We start from the raw sequence: 21,504 nt of genomic DNA, 5'->3' as shown, positions 1-21,504 counted from the left end.
TTCAGGCCATCTTCCCTTTTTCTGAGGTTTATGACTACTATGCATTAAAATATTTCTGAAATCTGCTCTGTAAGGTTGTGGTTAGCAGTACTGTCATATCCTTCTGATCAGTTTGACATCACAGTCTTCTCTCTGGAAACAACTTCTTCACTCTGTTTTCCTCAACTAAAAACCTCTTTCCTAGGAATGGAGGGCAGGGCAGACTATTTTATTCTCCCACTTCAAACTTTTCCTGTTGTCTCTGGCATCTTATAAAAATAGATTATTTTTATAGGTTTTGTTTTGCTTGGATGGCAAAAAAAATTTAGACCACTGAAGCCGTGATTCCATTAAACAAAAGTAAATGTTACCTAAAGTTTGTTTCCAGTTTTTTAAAAGTTTGTTGGTTTTTATAATCATCACTCTTCTCTCAATCACTTTAAAAGGGAGCAAGTACGAAGCTAAGTTTTGCCTTTGGTTCAGGGGAAACTCAAAAAATCTCCAAACTATACATGTCTTGGCTGCTAGACTGAAGAATGTTGTTAGATGCATAGTCTTTGATTTTAATGTCTTTGCTTGGCCAAGAAAGTGAAGTTAGACTCCAGGTTAAAGCTCCTCACTCTAACATTGGAAAGTTGGCCCGTTACAGCTCCGGGATCGGGTGACTGCCTTGCTGTTCTCCTTCGCTGAAGTAGGAGTGTTGTCGCTCATGTTGTTGTTCTGACAGATGGCTTGACACAGACAGGTTATTACAATGATCATCCTCCTATATGTAGTGCATATGGATTCTGTGAGCTGCCATTCTCTCCTGCTATTTTCATGTCTTTTGCCACCTGGATTCTCAACTGACTGAGACACAGCTAGGCATGCACAAAGGGTTTTTTCTTCTTACATGACATATGCAAAGCCCACCTCAGTTACAGAAGAACAGACACTGCGTCTGAAGGAAATCTGGTTTGCTGTGTGTGGGCATGTGTGCGCCCCAGAAGAGGAATTAATATAGCCAGCAAAATGAATGTTGACTATGTGGTTGTTTACTCTTGGACTTGACTTGGCATGATTTGTGATGGTATGACATGGTGTTCTACCAAGCTCTCTTCTATTACTCAGGTTTCTAGTGCTTTTTTTTAAGTTGTTTTTGTTTTTTTAAATAATAGTCTGAAGTAATATATTGTGAAAAGACCTTGAAAATGTAGATTCTGTGCATGGCAGTACAGGAAGGACTGTCTTAAAAAAGAGAGGGACTAAAAAGGTACTCTGAGAATTCTATGACATTCCTGTTGAAGTCAACACATGGAGCTCAGTTATTTATCAAGATAGCTATGAATACTAGTCTTCCTCTATATTTCACCCCACTTTCAGGCCAGTGTTCAAATTCCAATCTGGAAACCATTACTGAAAGACTTGGTAGAATGCAGCAATATATTCAGCTTTCCTGTGGAGACATCTGAATACCTGCAGAAACCTTGTTTGGAGCTCCATGTGCTGTTAGAGACTGGTTTGTTTAGCTCCAATATTTAAGGTTTGCAGACAGAGGTTTGGGGATTTTGCTTTTAATTTGTGCATCTGAGTAGGTTCTGAAGCTCACACCTTTCACTGAGTTGAATAGGAATGACTGTGTCTTATTCTCTTTGAGTTGTTTATTCCTCTTTCATGATCCAAATGAACCATTTGCTTATTAAGTGCTCAATTTAAAATGAATTGGATATTTACACATTTACCAACCTTAAAATATTCTTAATAACCTCTTGAATAATGACTTTTTAATGCTTGTGTTTCATTCGCTAGCTACCTTTTCCTTTAAAAAGTGAATGAAAGTCAAGCAAGGAAGGGACAGTGACTTTGTAGGGAGGGGAGGCTTACTCTTAGCATCTACTTTTAGGCTGCCTTTGGGAAATCAAATCTTAGAAGGCCAAGCTGAATCAAGATTCAGCATGTCAAGTGTTGGATATTTATAATTGCTCCTTGGAGACACCTAAATTAAATGTCTGAAATGGTCTTTGTGAATGCCCCGTGGTATGCCCCTGTTCTGTGTCTGTCAGTCTTTCCAGGAATCAGATGTACCTTCTTGGTGATATGGCAAAGGATCATATTTCTGCCAAGTTCTATTGGAATGTAACAGAGGAAACAAAGTAAAGCATTTAACTATAAACTTTCTGAAAACAAGTAAATTTATATTTAAAGAAACTATAAATTATACTACCCCTGCATACAAACATTGTTGACTAGTGTTCTTGCTGTAATTACGCTTAATAGCAGTAGATTACTTTATTACTTGTATATTGCTTGGGTTTTTTTCTATTACAAACTGTTGTATATCCTGTAGAAATGCACTTATTTTTGTTGTTAACATGTTGTGAAGCCTAGTCCTGTTTTAAAGGTCATATAGATCACGAAGTCCTAATGGAATGACGTTTTAAGTATGATGCGCAGGTATTTGTGATGTGAATCCCAGATTATATGATTTTTTTCACACGGTGTGTTTCAAAATGCAATACAAAGTATATCTACAGACAGTGCAGAAGGATCTTTTCTGTATCTTAGAATCACAGGTAAAAATCTGTAAAGTTTCCTTTATTGTGGAACAGACTAGCTGTGCACTTTTGTAAGGTGCATCTGATGTTGCAGTCAGTTTCAGGCTGAGCAATGTGCAGTACTTTCAGCAAAGAATGGCAACACTAAATGGCAGGAACAGGAGTGTAAAATACCCATTATATCTGTTTGATAGTAGTGACAAGCGCTCAGTGGCTGTCAGCATCCATGTCAGCGCGGAGTCGCCTTTGACATTGAAGTCCCCAGCCCAGCCCTGATGCTGTGCAGCTCTATTGGCAGTTCCATCAGGCTGCAGCTGATCAGTGAATGTCAGAGCCTGCCCTCTTCTCCTGGTGTGTGGCCAGCTCTCTGTGTTTGAGGCTGGCCTTGCCTGTTATTTGATCTTGCTGCACTTCTTTACCAGCTCTCCCATGGGAAATGAGCAGATAGGTCAGTGGTGTGTGGGTATCTTCAGGGCAGCACACAACCCCAACCAAAGTGACTTGCATAAAGGTTTGTAACGATTACCATTTCTTTAGGCCAATCAATGGGTAAAGTACCCAGAGACTCATTAAGTGGCATTTGAGGCACCTGTAGAAGAATTTTGAGCTGTATTTCAGGAAATGCGGTGACAGCCTTTAATGTCTAATTGACCTCTTCTCTTTGTTTCACTTTCCATATTTCCTTCTGATGTGTTCCCCCGTGGCAGCAAACAGCCCTGCTCAGTATTTTGAACTTCTGCTCAGAACTGCAGCACCTCAGCCTGGGCAGCTGTGTCATGGTGAGTGCTTGGGCCATTCAGGATGTGTGGGGGGATTGTGTGTGTGTGTACACTTGCTTTGGAACCAATCTGGGTTTGTTTCACAAAGGTGTGTTAAATGCGTGGTTGATACAAGACTCTACTCTTTTAAAAGGTCCATGATGCATGCAGGTCATATATTTAAGGGTTATGTACTAGTTTAGTAGGCCTAAAATGGCTTGTAGGCTTTCTCAGTGTTCTTCAGCCTTTTTCTAAGTTTTTGGGCATTCTCTATATGTGTAATCACTTAATAAGTAATTAATAAGACTTTCATAAGGAGATGCAGCAACTGATGAACTTAAAATGGAAATAAGTACAGTCTTCAATCATTCTTCAGTAGCTCCACTTCCTGTGGTCATAAAAGCTGTTGTAATTATCTTTTAAGGGGAAAACCACTGTGCAGAAAAAAAAAGTTTCTTCAAAGAAATAACTTTTGCTGCAGTTTGACCCTCGGTATTAAGTGAATTTAAAAACAGCCAAGTCTGGTGTTTATAGGGAATTTATTTTATTTTTTTATTTTATAAAAGTAGATTTCACTGTACCATGCAATGAACAATTTTTGTAGCTCTTTAGAAATTACAAATGCTTGAGACAGATGTGTTATGTGTGTTAGGAAGCAAACCTTGAAACAACTCTGTATGTCTGGAACAATGCTGTACATGACAGAGTGTCTGCTTTCCTTGCAGATTGAAGACTATGACCTCATAGCAAGCATGATGGGAGCAAAATGCAAAAAGCTTCGCAGTCTGGATTTGTGGAGATGCAAAAACATAACTGAAAGCGGAATTGCGGAATTGGCTTCAGGCTGCCAGCTTTTGGAAGAACTTGATCTTGGTTGGTGTCCTACGCTGCAGAGCAGTACGGGCTGCTTCACAAACCTTGCGCGCAAACTCCCGAATTTGCAGAAGCTCTTTCTTACGGCCAACAGGTCTGTGTGTGACACAGACATCGAGGAGCTCGCTGCCAACTGCACGCACTTACGGCAGCTGGATATATTGGGTAAGAGAATGGGTGCTTGTTTTGCGGTGTCTCAAAAGCCTTTCAGTTAAAAAGGAGTCCTTAAGGCAAAATTGTCTTCTAGGCATATTTGTTAAATAATTATTTCTTAAAATTATGGTTTAGCACATGAAAAAAAAAGAGGGACGTTTCACTCACTGCATGATTTCTGTCTCAGAAGCCCATGGATTTATCCCAGCTGTGTAATTTGGCTGCTGAGTATGAATTGCTTAAAGTGGAATTTCAGCAAGATTTTTTTTTCCACCAACTTTTATTTTCATGACCATCAGCTTTTTTAACTGAAACCTTTCTCTTCTGATTATCAGAAGATCCAATTTTTTTTGTTCTCTCTGCTTTTGTTTGTGTTTTTATCTCTGTGAAGTGTGACAAAATAGATTTATAGCACGAGTCTATGATCAATAAACAGATTTTGCTTTTGTGCAATAAATATTTGTTATATATTATATAATGTGTATTATATACTATGCAATACTGAATTTCTTCATCACTTTTATCAGTAAGTGAATTTGAGTTATTAAAGATGAAAGGGTAATCAACAGCAAAACCTAAATAGACTTTCTAGTAAGGTGGGAAGGAAATTATGAGGGTCAAAAAGCATAGCAAATCTGGAATTTCTAATCCTCTGCAGTTTCCATAGTTGAAAATATTTTTAGAGCTCTAAAGTAAATATACTTTGAACTCTTGAGTAAGGACTTTGAGAAGTGTAGTTTTGTGTGATGCTGAATTTATTCTTTTATGGTGTCATATGAGGTTTTCTTTTTATAATAATGTAGGACAGCAGGGCTGTTTGTGACATCAGTGTGGGAGAAAATTCTTCATGGTTTTACCAACTTAGTTTCACAGGGTAGCTGAAAAAGGAAGATTTAAATGAGAGGCAATAAAGTAGTTGCTCTGTGTACTTCTAATGTTTAATAATTGTAATGAAAATACTACATTTAGCTTGAGAGGGATACTGCAAAGAACTGAGCCATCAAGGTGAATAATTTTCCAAGCAAGTTTAAGGATTTATTCTTATCAGCATTTATTATTTCAAAGTATTTACCATATGGCTTCAGATTGGCATTCCAGCACACTCTTCTATAATGGTGAATAGTTTTACTTCTGACTGAGACAGCTACCTTTTGACCAACACAGGAAAGACATATGAACAGAAAAAAACTTAACTCCACCTAGTTGAAGTTGTAGTTATGTTATGTTTATGCCCCCCAGGGGTACTGTGTTTTGTGTATCTCTAAGAGAATCTGCTCTGCAGCTAAATTACCAGGGTCACGCTGCCCTGTTCAGACATGAAGTTTCCAAATGGTGTAGGGAATTGAGTCTCTAAGAAACACTTGTGCCCCTGACCACCCACTTCCATGTGTTTCTGTTACAATGGCCTTGAGTCTGTCCACAAAGGGGTCAGACCTTGTTACTGCACCAGAGGCTTCCCAAAGAATAGTTTGGCTGTGCTAAACTTATGGATAGTCAGTTATTTCTGTTGCCTTTCTGACAGCAGTGAAGGCTTGCTGCCACATTTCTTTAGTGTTTGAATTCAGATTTTAATTTAGCTGGACATCCTAATGATTTTTTTTAATAATGTGAAAGTGGAAAAGGAGTTTGTTCTGTTTCCTGGGTGCTTACTAATATTGCTGAGTCAGATGGATTTTTAGTCAAACTTTTGCTATGAGATTGCATGTTGCATTCAGATAAATCCCCTCTAAGGGATATCCAGTTGAAAAATCTGGAAAATTAAAAATCTGGAAAAAAAAAAAAAAAAAAGACTTGCCATGATTTTGGCAACAGCAAGAAAACTGTGTTAATCTTTTTTGTCTGAATGTAGTAACCACTACAGTCTGTGGTTACAAGAAAGAGCTGTCAAGTAGAACTACATTGTGTCATCTGGAGGTAGATTTGCCAGGTGTTCCCGTATAAGTGCAGAAGTCTCTGTTGTTGGAACTAAAGAGTGAATCTCTCACTGTGCAGGAGTACCAAGGAAGTCATAAATCTCTGAATGTGCTCTTACTTTGGGCATGTGATACAAGGCCATCTTGTTACTTTAAGCTGCATGAATGTGTAGTATGTTTTTGTCCTTCAGTAGAAGTGTGACAACAGGTCTGAAGCTGTAAGAGGTCAGAGCTCAGCTTTGCAAGAGTAACCTTGAACAGTGGGTCTTCTCTGTCACGTGAACGAATGAGAGGTGCTCTGATTATATCCTTTGTCATCTCCCAAGTTAAGAAAGTCTGGCTTGCATGTGCATTGTGAAGGGTGTAGAGGTATTGCTGCTAGGTTAACACTGTGTGCTGTAATGGGCTTCTTTTGCTTCAACAAAGCAAAACAAGTGTAAAAGCGAGTTTTTTTCCGCATATAAGCACTTATCCAAGTAAGGGTCAGAATGTCTTCCCTTCACTGCAATCACCAGTGTTGAAGATACTATACTGGTGTCTCCCTGCAGTTGTTAGAACTTATAAACTTGTCAGAGAAAACTTCTTGTTTCAGCTATAGGTTATTTATCATCACAATAGCTTCAGGGGTGGAGGAGTCTAAGCCTCTGAAAGAAATCTTGTTGAACTGTAAGGGATGAAAAATGCACATTATATATAGCCTGGATGCTATTTGAAGCTGATAGGTCCTGAGGCTTGCTATCCATCTGTCCTTTACCATAATTGTTTGGCAATTTCCTTGTTACAGAGTCAGAGGACTCCGTAGAAGATGAAAATTGCTGTTTTTCAAGGACTCTGCATACTTACTGGCCCATGCAAGCATTGTTGGATGTCAGGCTGTGTTTGTGCTATGTAGAAAGTACATTTCTGTTAAACAAAAAAAAAAAATCATGGGCTGGCCCATATCTGCTGTATCACAAATTTGGAAGAAGCATGGTGTGTGTCACTGAATGCATGAGGATGTGCTTCTCGTGAACTTCTAGTTCTGAGCTTTCTTTTACCCCCTGCATCCTGAACTGCCTGCTTACAAGTATCATTTCCTTCTCAGCCCACATCTTTTCCGCTGAGTGACATGGCATGTTTCCACCCTCTGTCAGAAGGATCCAGCTATGATCATCTGACAGTTCTGTAGTGACGCAGTACATCAGCCAGTGCTATCAAAAGTTAAGTGGACACCTCTAAACCAGTACTTAAAAAATTAATCTTCAAACTGTGATCAGCATTGAGCAATGTGACAAGTCAGATGGCAACTTGAATTGACAGTGTCAAAAGCTTTTCTTGCACATCACATCAGCTGCTTAGTTCTCTTCCTGTGGGGTTCTCAGCTGCTGCCAAGGGGGAAGAGTAAATCGTATTAACCTAGCTCCACAAAAGTTCCAACTGCCTCTGTCCTGCACAAAAAGAGTAATGAAAAGTAGACACCCTCGTTACCACAAAATTCATGTATTCCTATCTACATTCCAACACCTCCCACACCTTCCTGAGCAACAGAAAACCCAACTGCCCCCTTGCCAGCTGTCAAAGTTTTCAGCTTTATCTTGAGAACATCAACACGTAGTTAGTCAATTCAAACATGAAAATGTGTATTGTAGCACATTAAAATTTTGAATTTGAGTTCTGTGCAATAGATTGCATAAAATATAATGAATAAAAGTCTAGTTTGGCTGGTCTAGGGCAAGAAAGGAAAGAAAAGTAAGAATATTTGGGGGAAGAGTGCTAGTTATTTTCAAGAGTTGGTACTTTGAAATATTATTTGGTGTGTAGTAGTGTCTCTTGCCCTAGAAATTTGGGTTCTGCAGTTTTTATAGCTGTCCTGCATAGGTCTGCTAAACAGCTATAGAATTTGAAGACTTGGATATACGATGGATATCAATTAAATTATTTACAGCTAATAAGCATAATTGTTTGAGGAAAGAGATCATTACTCAGAGCTGCCTGTTACGAAGGTGATACCAGAGAATTAACTGGACAACAGAATTAAATAGCAGATTTTAATGTTTTGGTTACGTATGTATTCTAAAAAATGGCTGATTAGTCTATGGAGAAGTAGTAAATAATAAAGATCCAAAAGCTTCCAGACTCCAGAAGAAAAATGCTCTATATAAGTAATTAACTAGCAGGCTACATTGTCAGTCTTTCAAAAGCAAAGGAAAATGGCTGTATTAAAATACTGAAATGCTTTTGAATGGGCTTTTAGGATACATATATAACCAGCTGCACATTGTATAAATAAAAGACTACAGATGATGTGCATTTATCCTGTGGTGTGAATAACCAAACCCCAACTGGATTGCTTTTAGAAAAAGGTATTTTCTAACATAAAATTTTAAGTCTGAGGAGGGAAAAAACCCAGGTGCAATAAAGCATGCAATGTAGGATGACCTACTTAGTTGCAAATCTATTAAAAGTCTTGGATGAAATGATAGAAGAACTATCAAAGTTCAGGTAGGAAGGAATGAAGAACATCCTACACAAAAAAATCTGTGGCTAGGCATCTAAATCTAGAATTTTGGTAGAAACACACGTTTGGATCTTGAAGCATAAAAGCTGTGATGCATAAATGAGGCTGGGTTTAGATGAAGGTGCTGATGTAGTAGCAATTTTAAGGCTTGGTGGAAAAAAAGATAAGTAGCATAATGTGTTGTTCCTAGAGTTGCATTTGGAATGATAGAGCAGGTCCTTATGGTAGAACAGCGATACTGTGGTAAAGTGTGTGGTCAAATGAAGTGAATAAATAAAGCATGTTACAGAATTTCTGTGTGAAGCTTTAGGGACTGTTGCATGAACCACCAGACAGTTCTGATGATGGTGATTATATAATGGTAAGGGAGATAACATCACAGTGATAATGACAATCTTAGTCTCTGTAGAGGATATAAAATTTTGGGGCATGATAGCAAAGACACTCCTTGGTGATGTTCAATAATGTCTCAAAGCAACTAATCTGAGAGCCTGACATAGGATAATTGGAGACCACATTCAGATATCTCCTTGCTTATGCAGAAGAGTACTGGAGACTAATGAAACCATTTGGAGTCTTTCTGAAATTGAATCCCATTCAGAGAATGGAAATAGGAAGATTAACTCTAGAAAATGAAACAAAACCACGATAAGGCAGTATGACCTATTAAGGAAGCACTGGCTAGAGGTGAATGATACTGTGTTTCAGCTGTGTTACAAGTTTACAGGAGTGCCTGAGCTCGTAGATAGTCCGGGCGTGAAGGCTCATCCCAATACAAGGCTGTTGCAGGAGAACTGTTGTGTGTCCATTTGTGTTCGTGGTGAAGGGGATCAAGCAGGCTGCTACATCAGAGCCATTCTTTCCAGGAGATTAGCTTGGAAAGCTGCCTTAAATTGGAATGCCAATACAGAAAGCATTTGAACAAATCAATACATTGAACAATAATAAATTGTTAGGACTAAATGGTGTTTATGCAGTGATTCTAAATGAGCTCAAATACAGGGCTCTGGAAATCTTGTTTCTGCTATGTGATCTGTCTCTTAAATCAGTTTCATTGCTAGAGTAATGCAGGGTTACAAATATGACACAAGCTTCTGTAAAGGGCTAGGGTTAGGAGGTATAAAACAGTAAGATCATCTTTTGCTCTGTGTAGACCAGTGGCAGCCATGAGAAGGTCAGTCAGTGGACATACAGAGCACATTACCCTATTTTGAAGAAGGGCTGCATCCCAGCAAAGGTAGTATTAGCTTTGTCTCTCCAGTCCTTTAGAATTCCTTCAAGTTTTTGGTGAATGTGAGCACTACTCCGATCCATAGAAGATTGGATTTTCAAAAGCTTTAGTTGTGCTGCTTTTGTAATTTAGCTGTCTTTTCCTGGATTATGAGTGTTTCAGAGACAACAGAGGACAAGAATGTATCATCTCTTTCACAGTGATGTCACTACTGTGGTTACCAGGGGTCTGTTCTGATCTGCTTATAAGTAGTCCAGGCAGAGGGGTAAATAATGCCAGAGGGTAACACACAGGTCTTAAGGGTAGAAAAATCTTATTCTGAAGAACTTAACACTGAAAAATGGCAGAATGATCTTGTGATACTTACTAAACAGGTGATAAAGCAGGAGGAAAACATTGAATCAAGTGCAAAGTAGTCATGAGGCAAAATAATGTCACCTAAATATATAGGGGACTGGATTTATGTTAGCTTCTGTTTTGTAGGAAAGAGATCCTGTGGACAGTTTTTGGAAAACATCAGCTCAGTGTCCGGCATCATTCTAATGGGAATAGAGAAGATCAGCATTATTTAGATGTGAAATGGAAAAAACACCATAAGACTTACTATAAAATTACTGACTGTGTGCTCAGTGCACTGTATTGTTCTGGTTATCCAGTCTCAAAAGTACTAAATTAGTGCAGAAACATCACAACAGGGGTCATTTTGAGATGCAAAGGAGTCTGGAAAACGGATGCCCTTGAGGGAACAGAAGAGATGTGCATGGGAGTACGAGTGATTTAGAAATAGTGAATTGGGAATGATCTCACTACTTCTTTCATTGCACCTTAATTATTGCAACTAATAGGCTGGAGTTTTTTATTTGTTTTTTCTGTTTTTTTTCTTGACATAATGTAGTTAAACTGTGAAGGGGCTGTAAGTATGAAGAAATTCAGAAAAGTAGTAGCATTCATGAAAGATAGCTTTAGAAACCCTAAAATTATAATTTTTGGCAATTGAGAAGATTCACCAGTGAAAAGCTACTTTAAAAAATCTGCTTCTTTTTTTGCAGGGGAGGTAAGGAGTGTAGGGAGCATAATTGGCCCTCGCCCTAGACATATCCTGAACTAGATGGCTTTTTGGGGTGCTAGTTAGCTGAAGATGGAGCTATGTGAGTTGAAGTGTCTGCCAGCAGTTTTCTGCAGTAGTGTTGGATGGATAAACTCTTTAGAGGGAAAGCTTGATGAGCAGTTTAGCCCACTCTAGACACCCAGTCTCAGTTCACTTGCCTAGAGTAACCTGCCAGGCTTGCAGCGTTTCCTGTAAGGCATGAATTTCCTCCTCTGGATGTCCATCATATGTAATGGATGTGAGGATTTGTGCTTATAAACATCAATTTATTTGGTTTCTGATTGAATCCTATGCTTGCTCTGACCCTGTGTGACACTTGGGAGTTCAGTCACTGTGGTCTTGTTTTTAGCAGGGTTTAACTAGTGTTTTATACATATATTTATGTATGATCAGCAGTTTCTTGAATAACTGCCCCTGCATGTGTGTAATACCCACACTTGTTCTGGAGCCCTGGGAGCCTTGCTTATGCCTTTGGAATTGGAGTAGCCCCCGACCACTTGTCTGCTGTGCTGATGATCTGTGTGCTCAACAGGAGAGCATGACTGTAGCATTCCATGCTGCTGCCTAAGCCCAGTGTCTGGTCCCTGAGAGGTCTTGTGGCTCTGGGTACCTGGCTTCTGTAGTAAGAGATACCCCTTGAAGTTATAAAGTTGCTCCCCAATAGGAAATGACAGTGACTTAAGTAGTTAAGAAAATACACTAGGCTTTCTAGAGGTAAAAATTCTGTGTGCTCTCTGAGAACATTTTAATTTGAAAACCCATTTAAATAATCTATATGAAAGTTGTGTTGTAGTAGCATTTTTTTGACACAGTATTAACAACTTAAAACCCTGCACTATTCTTGGTAACGTTACAATTCTGTTTTGTTTTTGAACAGGAACGAGGATGGTGAGCCCTGCATCTTTAAGAAAATTGCTGGAGTCTTGTAAAGATCTTTCTTTACTCGATGTGTCCTTCTGTTCACAGATCGATAATAGAGTTGTGCTAGAACTGAATGCCAGCTTTCCTAATGTATTCATAAAAAAGAGTTTCACCCAGTGACTCCCTACATATGCTGCTGTGGAACTCGTTTGACAGAGTTGTTTTCCTGTAAATTTGTGCTGATTTTCTTTTTTAAGGAGAATATAAATCTGCTATAAAATAGTAGAAACTATTCATTATCTATACAAATTTGTAAAATACATTTAAATGTATTGTGTTTCTTAAAGTTGATATTGTAGGTAAGAATTATTTTACTCTGTTAATTGGTGGCACTGCATGTTTTTAAATACTTGCCAGATGTCTGGCTTTAATGAGAAGTAAATGAATGTCTTCTTAAATGTCCCTTCGTGGGTGTTATACACAATACACTATGTTAATATCCAGGTGAAAGCAGAAGTTCAATATTTATCAGTAAGGAAAATATGGGTGCTTCCTTTTCTTGTGTTTGTGTGTGTATATATAAATGTATACATATGTATTTGTATATACATACACTGATATTGTAGCATTCTAGTTTGGCCTGAAGCATAAGATTTTATCATCTGGCCTACAATTAGTTACTTGAAAACCAGTTTAAGTGTGTATAAGAACAGATAGAAAAGGCACTTTGTCTTCTTTGAGTTTTGGCAATGAATTGTATCTGATACAGTTTTCTCACTTCCTTCACCTGAAATAGATGCAGTGATGTTTTACAGTCCAGCATAAGCAACACAACAGATAAATGCAAGAACCTGGACCACTTAAACTTAGAGAAGAAATTAAAGATAAAAGTGACATCTGCTTCTTGCTATTGAGACACAAAGTTTAAGCCAAGTATTTAATATCATAACTGGTAATGTGTAGAAAACTCTCGGGTAGTTTTCTTTTTCAAATTTCTGTCATGGTCGAAACCTGATTTGTGAAACGTCTGGTTATTGTGCAGAGTACCATGAAAAGTAGAACTTAGGGTAATGTGTTAGCACCTGTCCTTTCACTGGCATCAAATCTACTGTCAGGTGTAAAAACAAGCATCTTTGTTCAGTAAAACAGCAATGAAAATATAATGGTTTTGAAACAAGGGCAATACGATTTGATGATTTTATCACCAGACTTTAGTACTGGATTTTTTTTTGTTTAGGTTTTTGTTTTGTTTTTCCAAGAGGAGAGTAGCTCAAAGTACTATTGCACTCTCTCTTTAATACTGCCTAACCTCTGGAGAAGGAAAACTGTGTTGATGGACAATTTCTGGAAGTTTCTTCCTTTTGCACTTTCTTGGATGAAGCTTTTCTCTTTTTTTTTTTTTTTCCTTGAATACCACTGCTAGATTATGTTGCTCTGTACAACTTTGGTTTAGAATTTTACCTTTTTAGCCATTGTTGATGCATATGGACCATAAAATGTAGGCTGTCTTTCAATATTGATTCTGTTATTCTTGTATTGATGGCACTTATTACCTACTGAAATAAGAAGAAAAATACTTTGTCTGAGAGAAGTACAATATTGTACTGAAGATCAGTGACAAAGAACACTTCAGTTCATGCAGTAAATAACCAACTGCTACTAGAGGACCGCTGCAAATTGTTAAAAATCTGACAATCTCTGTGACTCCTGAATGACTGCTTTGAACTCTTTGTGCTGGTGCCAATACTTCATAAACCATACCATGAAACAGATACAGAACATTTATCTGATTTTATTGAAAGACCTAGTTCTTCAGATTTTTAAATTTTGCTGAATCTCTGGGGAATTCCAGATCCAAAGAAGGGCATGCACAGTTGGCTTTTTGATTTTTTTTTTCCCTCCACACGGATGGCTCTATGGGATTTCCAACTAGTTTATGCCATTCTATTTTCTTTTCTTCTTTAGAAATCTGGGCATTGTCCGAGAACTTTAAATTTATTTACTTTTTCTTCCATACTGAAAGATGTCAGCTTTGGTATGATTTTCTGTGAGACCTCATTTCTCTCAATCATGTTTGGGTTCATTTGTTTTTCTGTGAACTTTTAACATTTTTTGTCTATATTTTTCATTGTAATTATTAAACATTATTATTCTAGTTACATGAGAACAGAGGTACAGATAATGGGAGTTTACAATGAACAGAGTACAAAGCAAATGTATTTGTTATAAAATTTCACTTCTCAGGGGTTGTTCTGTGTTTATCTCCTTTTTTTTCTATAGAGATCTGTTTTGCTTGTTTTTCACTGTAAATAGAATGGGATGTGGATAAAGTGATAGCCATTGTGCCTTCAAACTGGTAAACTTGGTAGATAATAGAGCTTTTCTCATCAATGAATCAAATAATTGTTTTTGTAATCATGTACGTGTAAAGAGTTTCATATTTGAAATATTGGTTGCTTTTTATGGAGCATAAAGGAAGTTTAAATTGAAATTTTGTTCATACTGGAGGATCTTTTCGTTATGTTGCATCATCTGTTTGAAAATTTTTTTTCCAGGGATTCTCTATTGTCACTTGGAAGATAAATGGAAGTTGACTTTTTATTTGGATTGATAAAATTTGGCTATTATCAACATGAAATGAATTCAAAGAGCAAAGAAGTGATTGGGAATGACTTCCATCTATAGTTGTAGACTTCAACCTTCAGTCAGAGAGTAAGAAGCTCGTTTAGCTATGGCCTTATAAGTGCAAGAAGTCTTCCAGCAAAACAAAGTTAGACCAGACTTGACATTTGTAATATTTGTAGGATAAACAAAACAACCTGCTTTTAGATCTTCCTTGTATGTCACAGAGAAGCAAGAACAGGTCACTGTCTCTTTAGATCTGCTATCTTATACTTGTGTCTATTTATTTATATATATGTATGCATAAATTATATATACACACACGTTTGTGTGTCTATATGAATTCTTTTGGATGTGTGTACACACATAAATATATATGTATAAATCTCAAAGTTTTTCATGTAAGAATTACTTTTGTAAAGTGAGTGTAATAGCAAAAGTTATTTCATAGCAGTTCTGCTTTCAACTATTGCTTTACTCTACCTGGAGACTGAATTAATCTCCACTCATGCATCAGGAAAAGCCTGGGCAGATGTGCTGAATTTCCAGTGTTGCTTTGCCAAAGTGCCTTTTGGTTTGTCTGCTCGTGAAAGGTGTTTGTTACAGGGTATGAAGAGTGAATACAAAGTCCATATCTGTGGCTATCATATCCAAAAAAGGGGTTTATTCTGAACTGCTCCTGTTTTTAAACTAAAGGGGATCTTCCATACCCTCTGTATAAAACTGATGTGGGATGGCCTGTAGGTAAATATGTAATTTCTTGGGTAATTTTAAAAACTAGTATGATAACTTTACCATTTAAACCATCTTAACTCTTCAAGGCTTTAATTCAGTAGTGGACTTACTTGTAGTCATAATTTTGAGCTGTCTGGCTACATAGCTCTATAAAATGGATGGGGTTTCTGTTCTTTAAATTGTACACCTGATTAAGTCATGCTCCATTAGTGAGCATGACTTATATAGAACAGTTTTGCATGGGACCTTATGATCCTCCATGTACTTGGAGGTCCAAGTTTCAGACAAAAAAACCCAAAAACAACAACAAAACCTACCAAAACCTTTGTATTTCCATAGAGCTCTTATGCTAAATTTTCCAGATACACAATGTCCAGTAATCATGGTACACAGTGAATAGAATTCATCTCACTGAATGTTTGTTCTCTGAAAGTTAGGCATCTACTTCAAGGGAGGAATCTGGGCACCTCTGGAGAGTTATTAATCTCCTAAGGCAGACATTTCAGGAAAGTAGAATGAATCATGTTCTAGAGAGCCTCTCTGGAGACTGTGTAAGCTGTGATTTAGCTCAGGTTAGATACTAAACTGAGATTAATTCCATCCAGTGCTGTACTACCTGTCTTGAAAAACAAGACTGAAACAGCATCCATCCTTAAACCTTCAAACCCTCCAAATTCCATCCCGAGAGAAGAAAAAAAAAAAATTATGAGGAGGAATTTTCTTAATGCCAGGATTTGCTTTTGCTCCTTGCTAATACCTGTGGTATCTAATTTGTTTTATTTTGTAAGTTTGGCTTTTGGGTTTGGGTTTTTTTTGGAAATGCATCTTCTTTCCCTGTTCCAAAATCTCATGTACCTAACTGGCTGTATGTATAGTTCCATAAATGTGTGAAGTAAACAGACAAACATAATTAATTTATTGCCACTATTTTGATAATATTTCATATTGCTATAATTAAGACTGAGTAGTTTAACTGCTCTACTGTCATCAGAAATGTCACCCACTGTGCATTTGCAAAAATTGTGTGCTGAGTCCTGGTTCTTACTGTGTATACTTATTGCATCTTATGGGGTATATTTCCCATGTCACATCAGCAGGACTGCTAAATTTACAAAAACTAAATAAAATGTAGCATTTTATTATGAGGACTATGGGAGTGACTTTATATATATGATTTACATGTTCATTATTGCTCTTTAACAGTGGTTCTGTAAGTTGTAGCTTTTGAAATTACTAGACTAGAAATCCCTGGTTTAATGCATCTGCACATGCTGTGTCAAATACAGTCAATGTTTTTTTCCCAAATGAAGGCTTTAGTCCTTCACTGAGGTGATGATTTCTGTGATTTTTAGATATCTGACTTGATAATGAAATGCAAGAAGGTGCTCTTTAATAAATTTTACCAGCACAGGATAAGTTGTGGTAACTGACATTTGGAAGGGCTGAGAAATAAGTGTTACATGTTACAGATTCTCATGAGCTTCAGAGAAGGGCATCAGCAGGAAGAGTCTCATTAAGAAGACTCAGCCTCTGAGTAGGAGGCAATGGTGAGATTTTCCTTTTCAGCTAATGGACTAAATACTTTTGTTTGAGTTACATAGCTCTGGTTTCTCCTTGTCTTGTTTTCATTTAAGGATGTAAATGGCGCAGTTATAGCTGAAGGGCATCCATTGTGAGGAATGAAGTTTTTCTGTTGCATGTTTTGTTCAACTTTTCTAAAAATAAAAGAATAAAAATACCCTCAAATATTTGAGTAATCTATTCCTTAGATTCTGAAGAAATGCAAATGTCACGAAGATTGAGAAAGAAAAAAGGGTACTTATCCAGATTTATCTGGAAACTCATGGAAGGGTAGCCAGAGCTATTTATAGATGTGAGGAAAGTAAGTGACTTGCTCTAGATCAGCTGTTACTTTCCCAGAAACGTAGCTTTCTACATACTATCTCATGCTTATACTTCTAAATCAAGATTTACCATTTGGATGCTCTTAATATTGACCTTTCATGTACATGTTTGTGCAGTAAGTCAAAATATTTGTTTCATTTTATCAACTACATAAAAATATTTTTTCTTTGCCTACCACTGTGAAATCATGTTTTTTGTTACTTAATGAAACTATTTCATGCATGTACACACAGGTGCATGTAAGACTTACTTGCTCCAGTTTTTTGCAACTGGTCCTTTTCTGAGGACAAACTGCAGTTTGGGGTAAAAATGGTAAAGTCTCTAGGGAAGGTTCAAGGGAAATCTGATCAATGTATCAGAATACCTGATGGAGGGAAAGAATGAAGAAGAGGGAGCCAGATTCTTCTCAGCAATGCCCATGAACAGGACAAGAAGCAATGTACACTGAAACACACAAGATGACACATTTTATGGCACAGGTTGCCTAGAGAGCTTGTGGAGTGTCCATCCTTGGAGATACTCATCATCCTGGGCACTGACTGGCTGGCCCTACTTGAGCTGGTGGAGGCTGGACTAGGTGACCTCCAGAGGTCCCTTTCCAGCCTCATCTGTCCTTTGTTCCATGATCCAAGATACACCTGTGGTTGGTTTCTTTACTTCATTGTACTGATTGCTGAAGAAGGTGGGGAGAGGGGAGAAGAAAGAATACCTGTCATAAGGAACTTGACATGTTGATAACAGACACAAGAACCTTGTACATTTCCTTGTTTAATTATTTTAGGAGAAATAACATATATCTCCATTTAAGTTAGCAGGAAAATCTAGATGCAACTTAACTGGAATAAAAATTTGGTAATGTTTTCAACATGCAGATCTGTAATGTACATAGCACATAACTGTTTTATGGGAGTGTGATTGTCACTCCAAAGCCTGAAAGTTGCACCAAGGACTAAGAAAAATAGCCCTATTCTTGGGCACTGGCAATAGTTTCTGGGAAGAGACTGAGTTGTCTATAATACACTGGGAATGGTTTAGTTTGTATATCTTTAGTATTTGTTTACATAGACCTTACACTGAATTGGGATTGCTATGGTTTTTAGGTGACAGTTATTCCTGCTTACTCTGTTGGAAACTGAGTATAGCAGTTACCTACCTGTTCATAGTGTCGAACACAAATGTTTGAATTCAGGTGAAGAAGAGGACCAAGTTTACAAAACAGATGCCTGAGTGTTTTAGGGAGGTACCATGTATAATTGAGGTGAGTGCCCCATATTTTGTATATTTACTATTTTACCATTGTCGGGAGTTGTTGTCTCTGCTCACCATCGGAGATGGGTTCCCTTTTATCAGACCTTGGTCTCTCTAGATTTTTCTTTAGGGCATTGCCACAGATTTTTGCACATACCCACTGTTCTGAAAGGAACAGAGAAAATAGCTGGCTTGGTTAGAACTTAGAAACTAATGGCTAGCCTATGCTAGAAGTTATTTTGGAATAGTTACTAAAATAAATTAAAATAACCAGGAATTGATATGTTCACAGGAAAACCTGGCATTTTCTGATTTAACTTTGGCATACAGACAATTACAGGTGCCCTTCAGCTGTCATGGTGAAATCTGTGTGATGGTGATCTTTCTGGATTTTAATGAACATAAAGCCACTGCAGCTCTTCAGCATCTTGTGGCATTTTGCATTCATGTCCTTGCCAGGCAGATGGTGGAGTTGAGGGTTGTGGAGATTGGCCTAGCTCTGGAATGAGGTGTGCGAATTGCCTGGGGAAATTTCCTGCTCCCATTTATTCATATGTGCAGATGAGAAGGAAGGGCATCTCCAGACTTCCACATTGAAATACCTAAATCCAGCACCTGGATTCATTTAAGCATAATAGGTCTCTCTCCCTGCCTCTCATCACATAACCAGCAACAAAATACTTGCATTGTATTTATGATTTAATAGTACACTCCATTTTCTGCTGCAATAGGAGTTTGAGTAATGTAACAAGAAACTCCTGTTGCATTACTTTTTAAAGAAACTAATTTCTGTAAAGGTGGAAGAGCAGCAATAGAGGGAATAGGTCCAGACTCTATCTGTAAATACCTGTGCTGTGCATGCTATGCCTGAGAGCACCAGGAGCAAGTTATGCCTTTTTGTAATAACAAGTTGAGAAGGACAAAAGGGATAATTGCCTCTAAGCACATTTTCTGTAGCTGGAGGATATTTATATCATTGAATTTTAAATATCTAGAGTAGATAGTAAAGTTAGGACACTATTCTCCTAGGGTCTGTCACTGAGTAGATAGGTTCTTCCGCAGGGTAATTCAGATCAGATTAGTCTTCAATTGAGGCCTTGAATTGACCTTTGGAAAAGAAGAGGTCTTTGTAGACCCAGTAAAATTTCTGTTGGAAGCTAGCATGAGTGGATTCAGAGTAAGAGGTTGCTTACACCTTGGTGCTCTGTATTATCTCTCCCCTGGCTTGACTTGCTTCCACTGAAGGCCACCACTTGCTTTGCTCTGTTAGATGAACTGGATATGATTGCTCCCTACAAAATATCTTAGTTAAAATCAGAAAACTGCTTGTTTTCTAGTACTTGTCCTTTTGGTTGTTTGGGGTTTTTTTACCCTCTCAATTTGGCTATTAAAGCAAGCAGAAGGAAGGGGGCATTTAGCTTCAATTAAAAGAATAACAAGCAGCAGGTGGGAGCATGTTGGTCATGCAAATGCTTTAATTCAAATTAGCATAAATGAGGATAGCCGCTCTTGATTGTGATCCAAAGCTTCTTAATTTGTACGTAGCTCATCTCAGTATTGTGCCACAAAAATGTCCAAAGTGAGCTTGTTTATTTGCACCTCATTATGGTGGTTGAAGCCCTAAAGTATAAAATGCTACTTTTATACATATGTGAACATATGAGAACTTTCAGGTCCTAACTGGCTTCAATAAATTCCTAAAAAAAAAGATTCTTCCTTCCAAACAAACATTGGAAGTTTTAGATTAGAAAGGCTAGTAAGAGCATATTTAAAGTATGGTGAAGGCAGTGGTTAGCAAATCTAAGCTGGAAGGAGGGGCAGCAGTCCTTGGATGTGTTTTTCAGGACTGTTTTCCTGGTCTTAAGCTGCATTGGCCCATGAAGCTAACATCTACTCCTTTGCAGTCCTCAATATAGTCAGTATTCCAAGAGCTCTTTCTGTATGTGCAGTCTTAGATCCCAAATCTGTTTTCTGTGTTCCTATGAAGTAAATAGCTGTGCCACTTTTAGTTTTGTCTTCCTCTTAGTATACTAGCGGTGTTTATCTTAACATCTATATTTATTTTAATATTCCTCTCTGAGACTCATGTTTTTCTGTTATACTTAGGCAAGTACTTGATTACATTTCAAAATGAGGTTTCTCCTCTGGTATGTGTTCTGCTTGACCAAGAGTAAGTGGAAGATAATGTTATTAGTGTGTTTCTTCTTTTTAGATGTGGCTACTGTATCTTTTTTCTTTCTGTGTGTAAACCCAAAAGTGTCTGTGTTTGCACACACAGCTCTGGCATGGATCCCTGGCTCCTCCTCATTTGACTGATGCTTTTGGGGTATGAATTATGGTTTGACTTGAATGCACACATAGACGCAAAACAGAGATGTTAGCCCTGTATTCATGAAGGATTTCATTTATTATGGAGAAATCATCTAATGCCTTATATTGTTAATTCAAAGATAAAATCTTCTTATCTTTAAAAGTTAACCAATGATTTATATTTTGGAAATTAGGCCTGTTTTCTTCTGCTGTGTTGGATCATTTAAAATATCATAATACTGTGTTGTGCAGTTTACTCCATTACTGCTGGTATAAAGAAATTGAAATTAATGTTCTCCCTGAGTTGTCAGTGTCTGCTAATTCAGAGATGACAGAAAAGTATTAAAATATATTCAACCTATAATATTTATCTTGCTTTGCACTTAATTTGTTTCCCTTTGACTGGGTTGCAAAATTCCAAGTGTACATAAAATAATGAATAAATAAAAAATAAATTATTTGTCTACATTCATTGACCTTTTGTGCATTCCTTTTAAAACACAATGAAATACAACGTAATATGATGCATTCCAAGGAACAGTTTGGTTATGTTTTTATATATAAAAATATATTTTATATATATTTTGAAATAAGACACCCTGGATGGTTTTTGGATATGAATTGGTAACCTAGCATCATCATCATCATCATCATCATTATTATTATATTGTTTAATGGTTAGCTTCCTCTAGTCCTATGAAAGCACATGGAACTAGGTGTGTTACACAAAATAGATGCTTCAATGCCTGAAACAGTTTGTGGTACAGAACAAGAGAC

The 21,504-nt window shown here is 37.5% G+C and overlaps 1 protein-coding gene across 2 annotated transcripts in view; it reads left to right on the top strand.

The window, feature by feature from the left end:
- Positions 1-21,195, top strand: part of FBXL4 (F-box and leucine rich repeat protein 4) — a 71,430-nt gene extending 50,235 nt beyond the window's left edge. For both annotated transcript variants that reach the window (XM_030267631.4, XM_030267632.4), the window contains exons 7-9: positions 3,221-3,292; positions 3,997-4,309; positions 11,924-21,195. In XM_030267631.4, coding sequence (XP_030123491.1) covers positions 3,221-3,292; positions 3,997-4,309; positions 11,924-12,087 — 549 coding nt within the window. In that variant the 3' untranslated portion in view covers positions 12,088-21,195. The remainder of the gene's footprint in view (positions 1-3,220; positions 3,293-3,996; positions 4,310-11,923) is intronic.
- Positions 21,196-21,504: the final 309 nt, after the last annotated feature.

This window comes from Taeniopygia guttata, chromosome 3 (assembly GCF_048771995.1).
Source record: "Taeniopygia guttata chromosome 3, bTaeGut7.mat, whole genome shotgun sequence".
Lineage (NCBI taxonomy): Eukaryota > Metazoa > Chordata > Aves > Passeriformes > Estrildidae > Taeniopygia > Taeniopygia guttata.
Note: the sequence above shows the minus strand (reverse complement) of the source record. Positions and strands in the feature narration are given on the sequence as shown.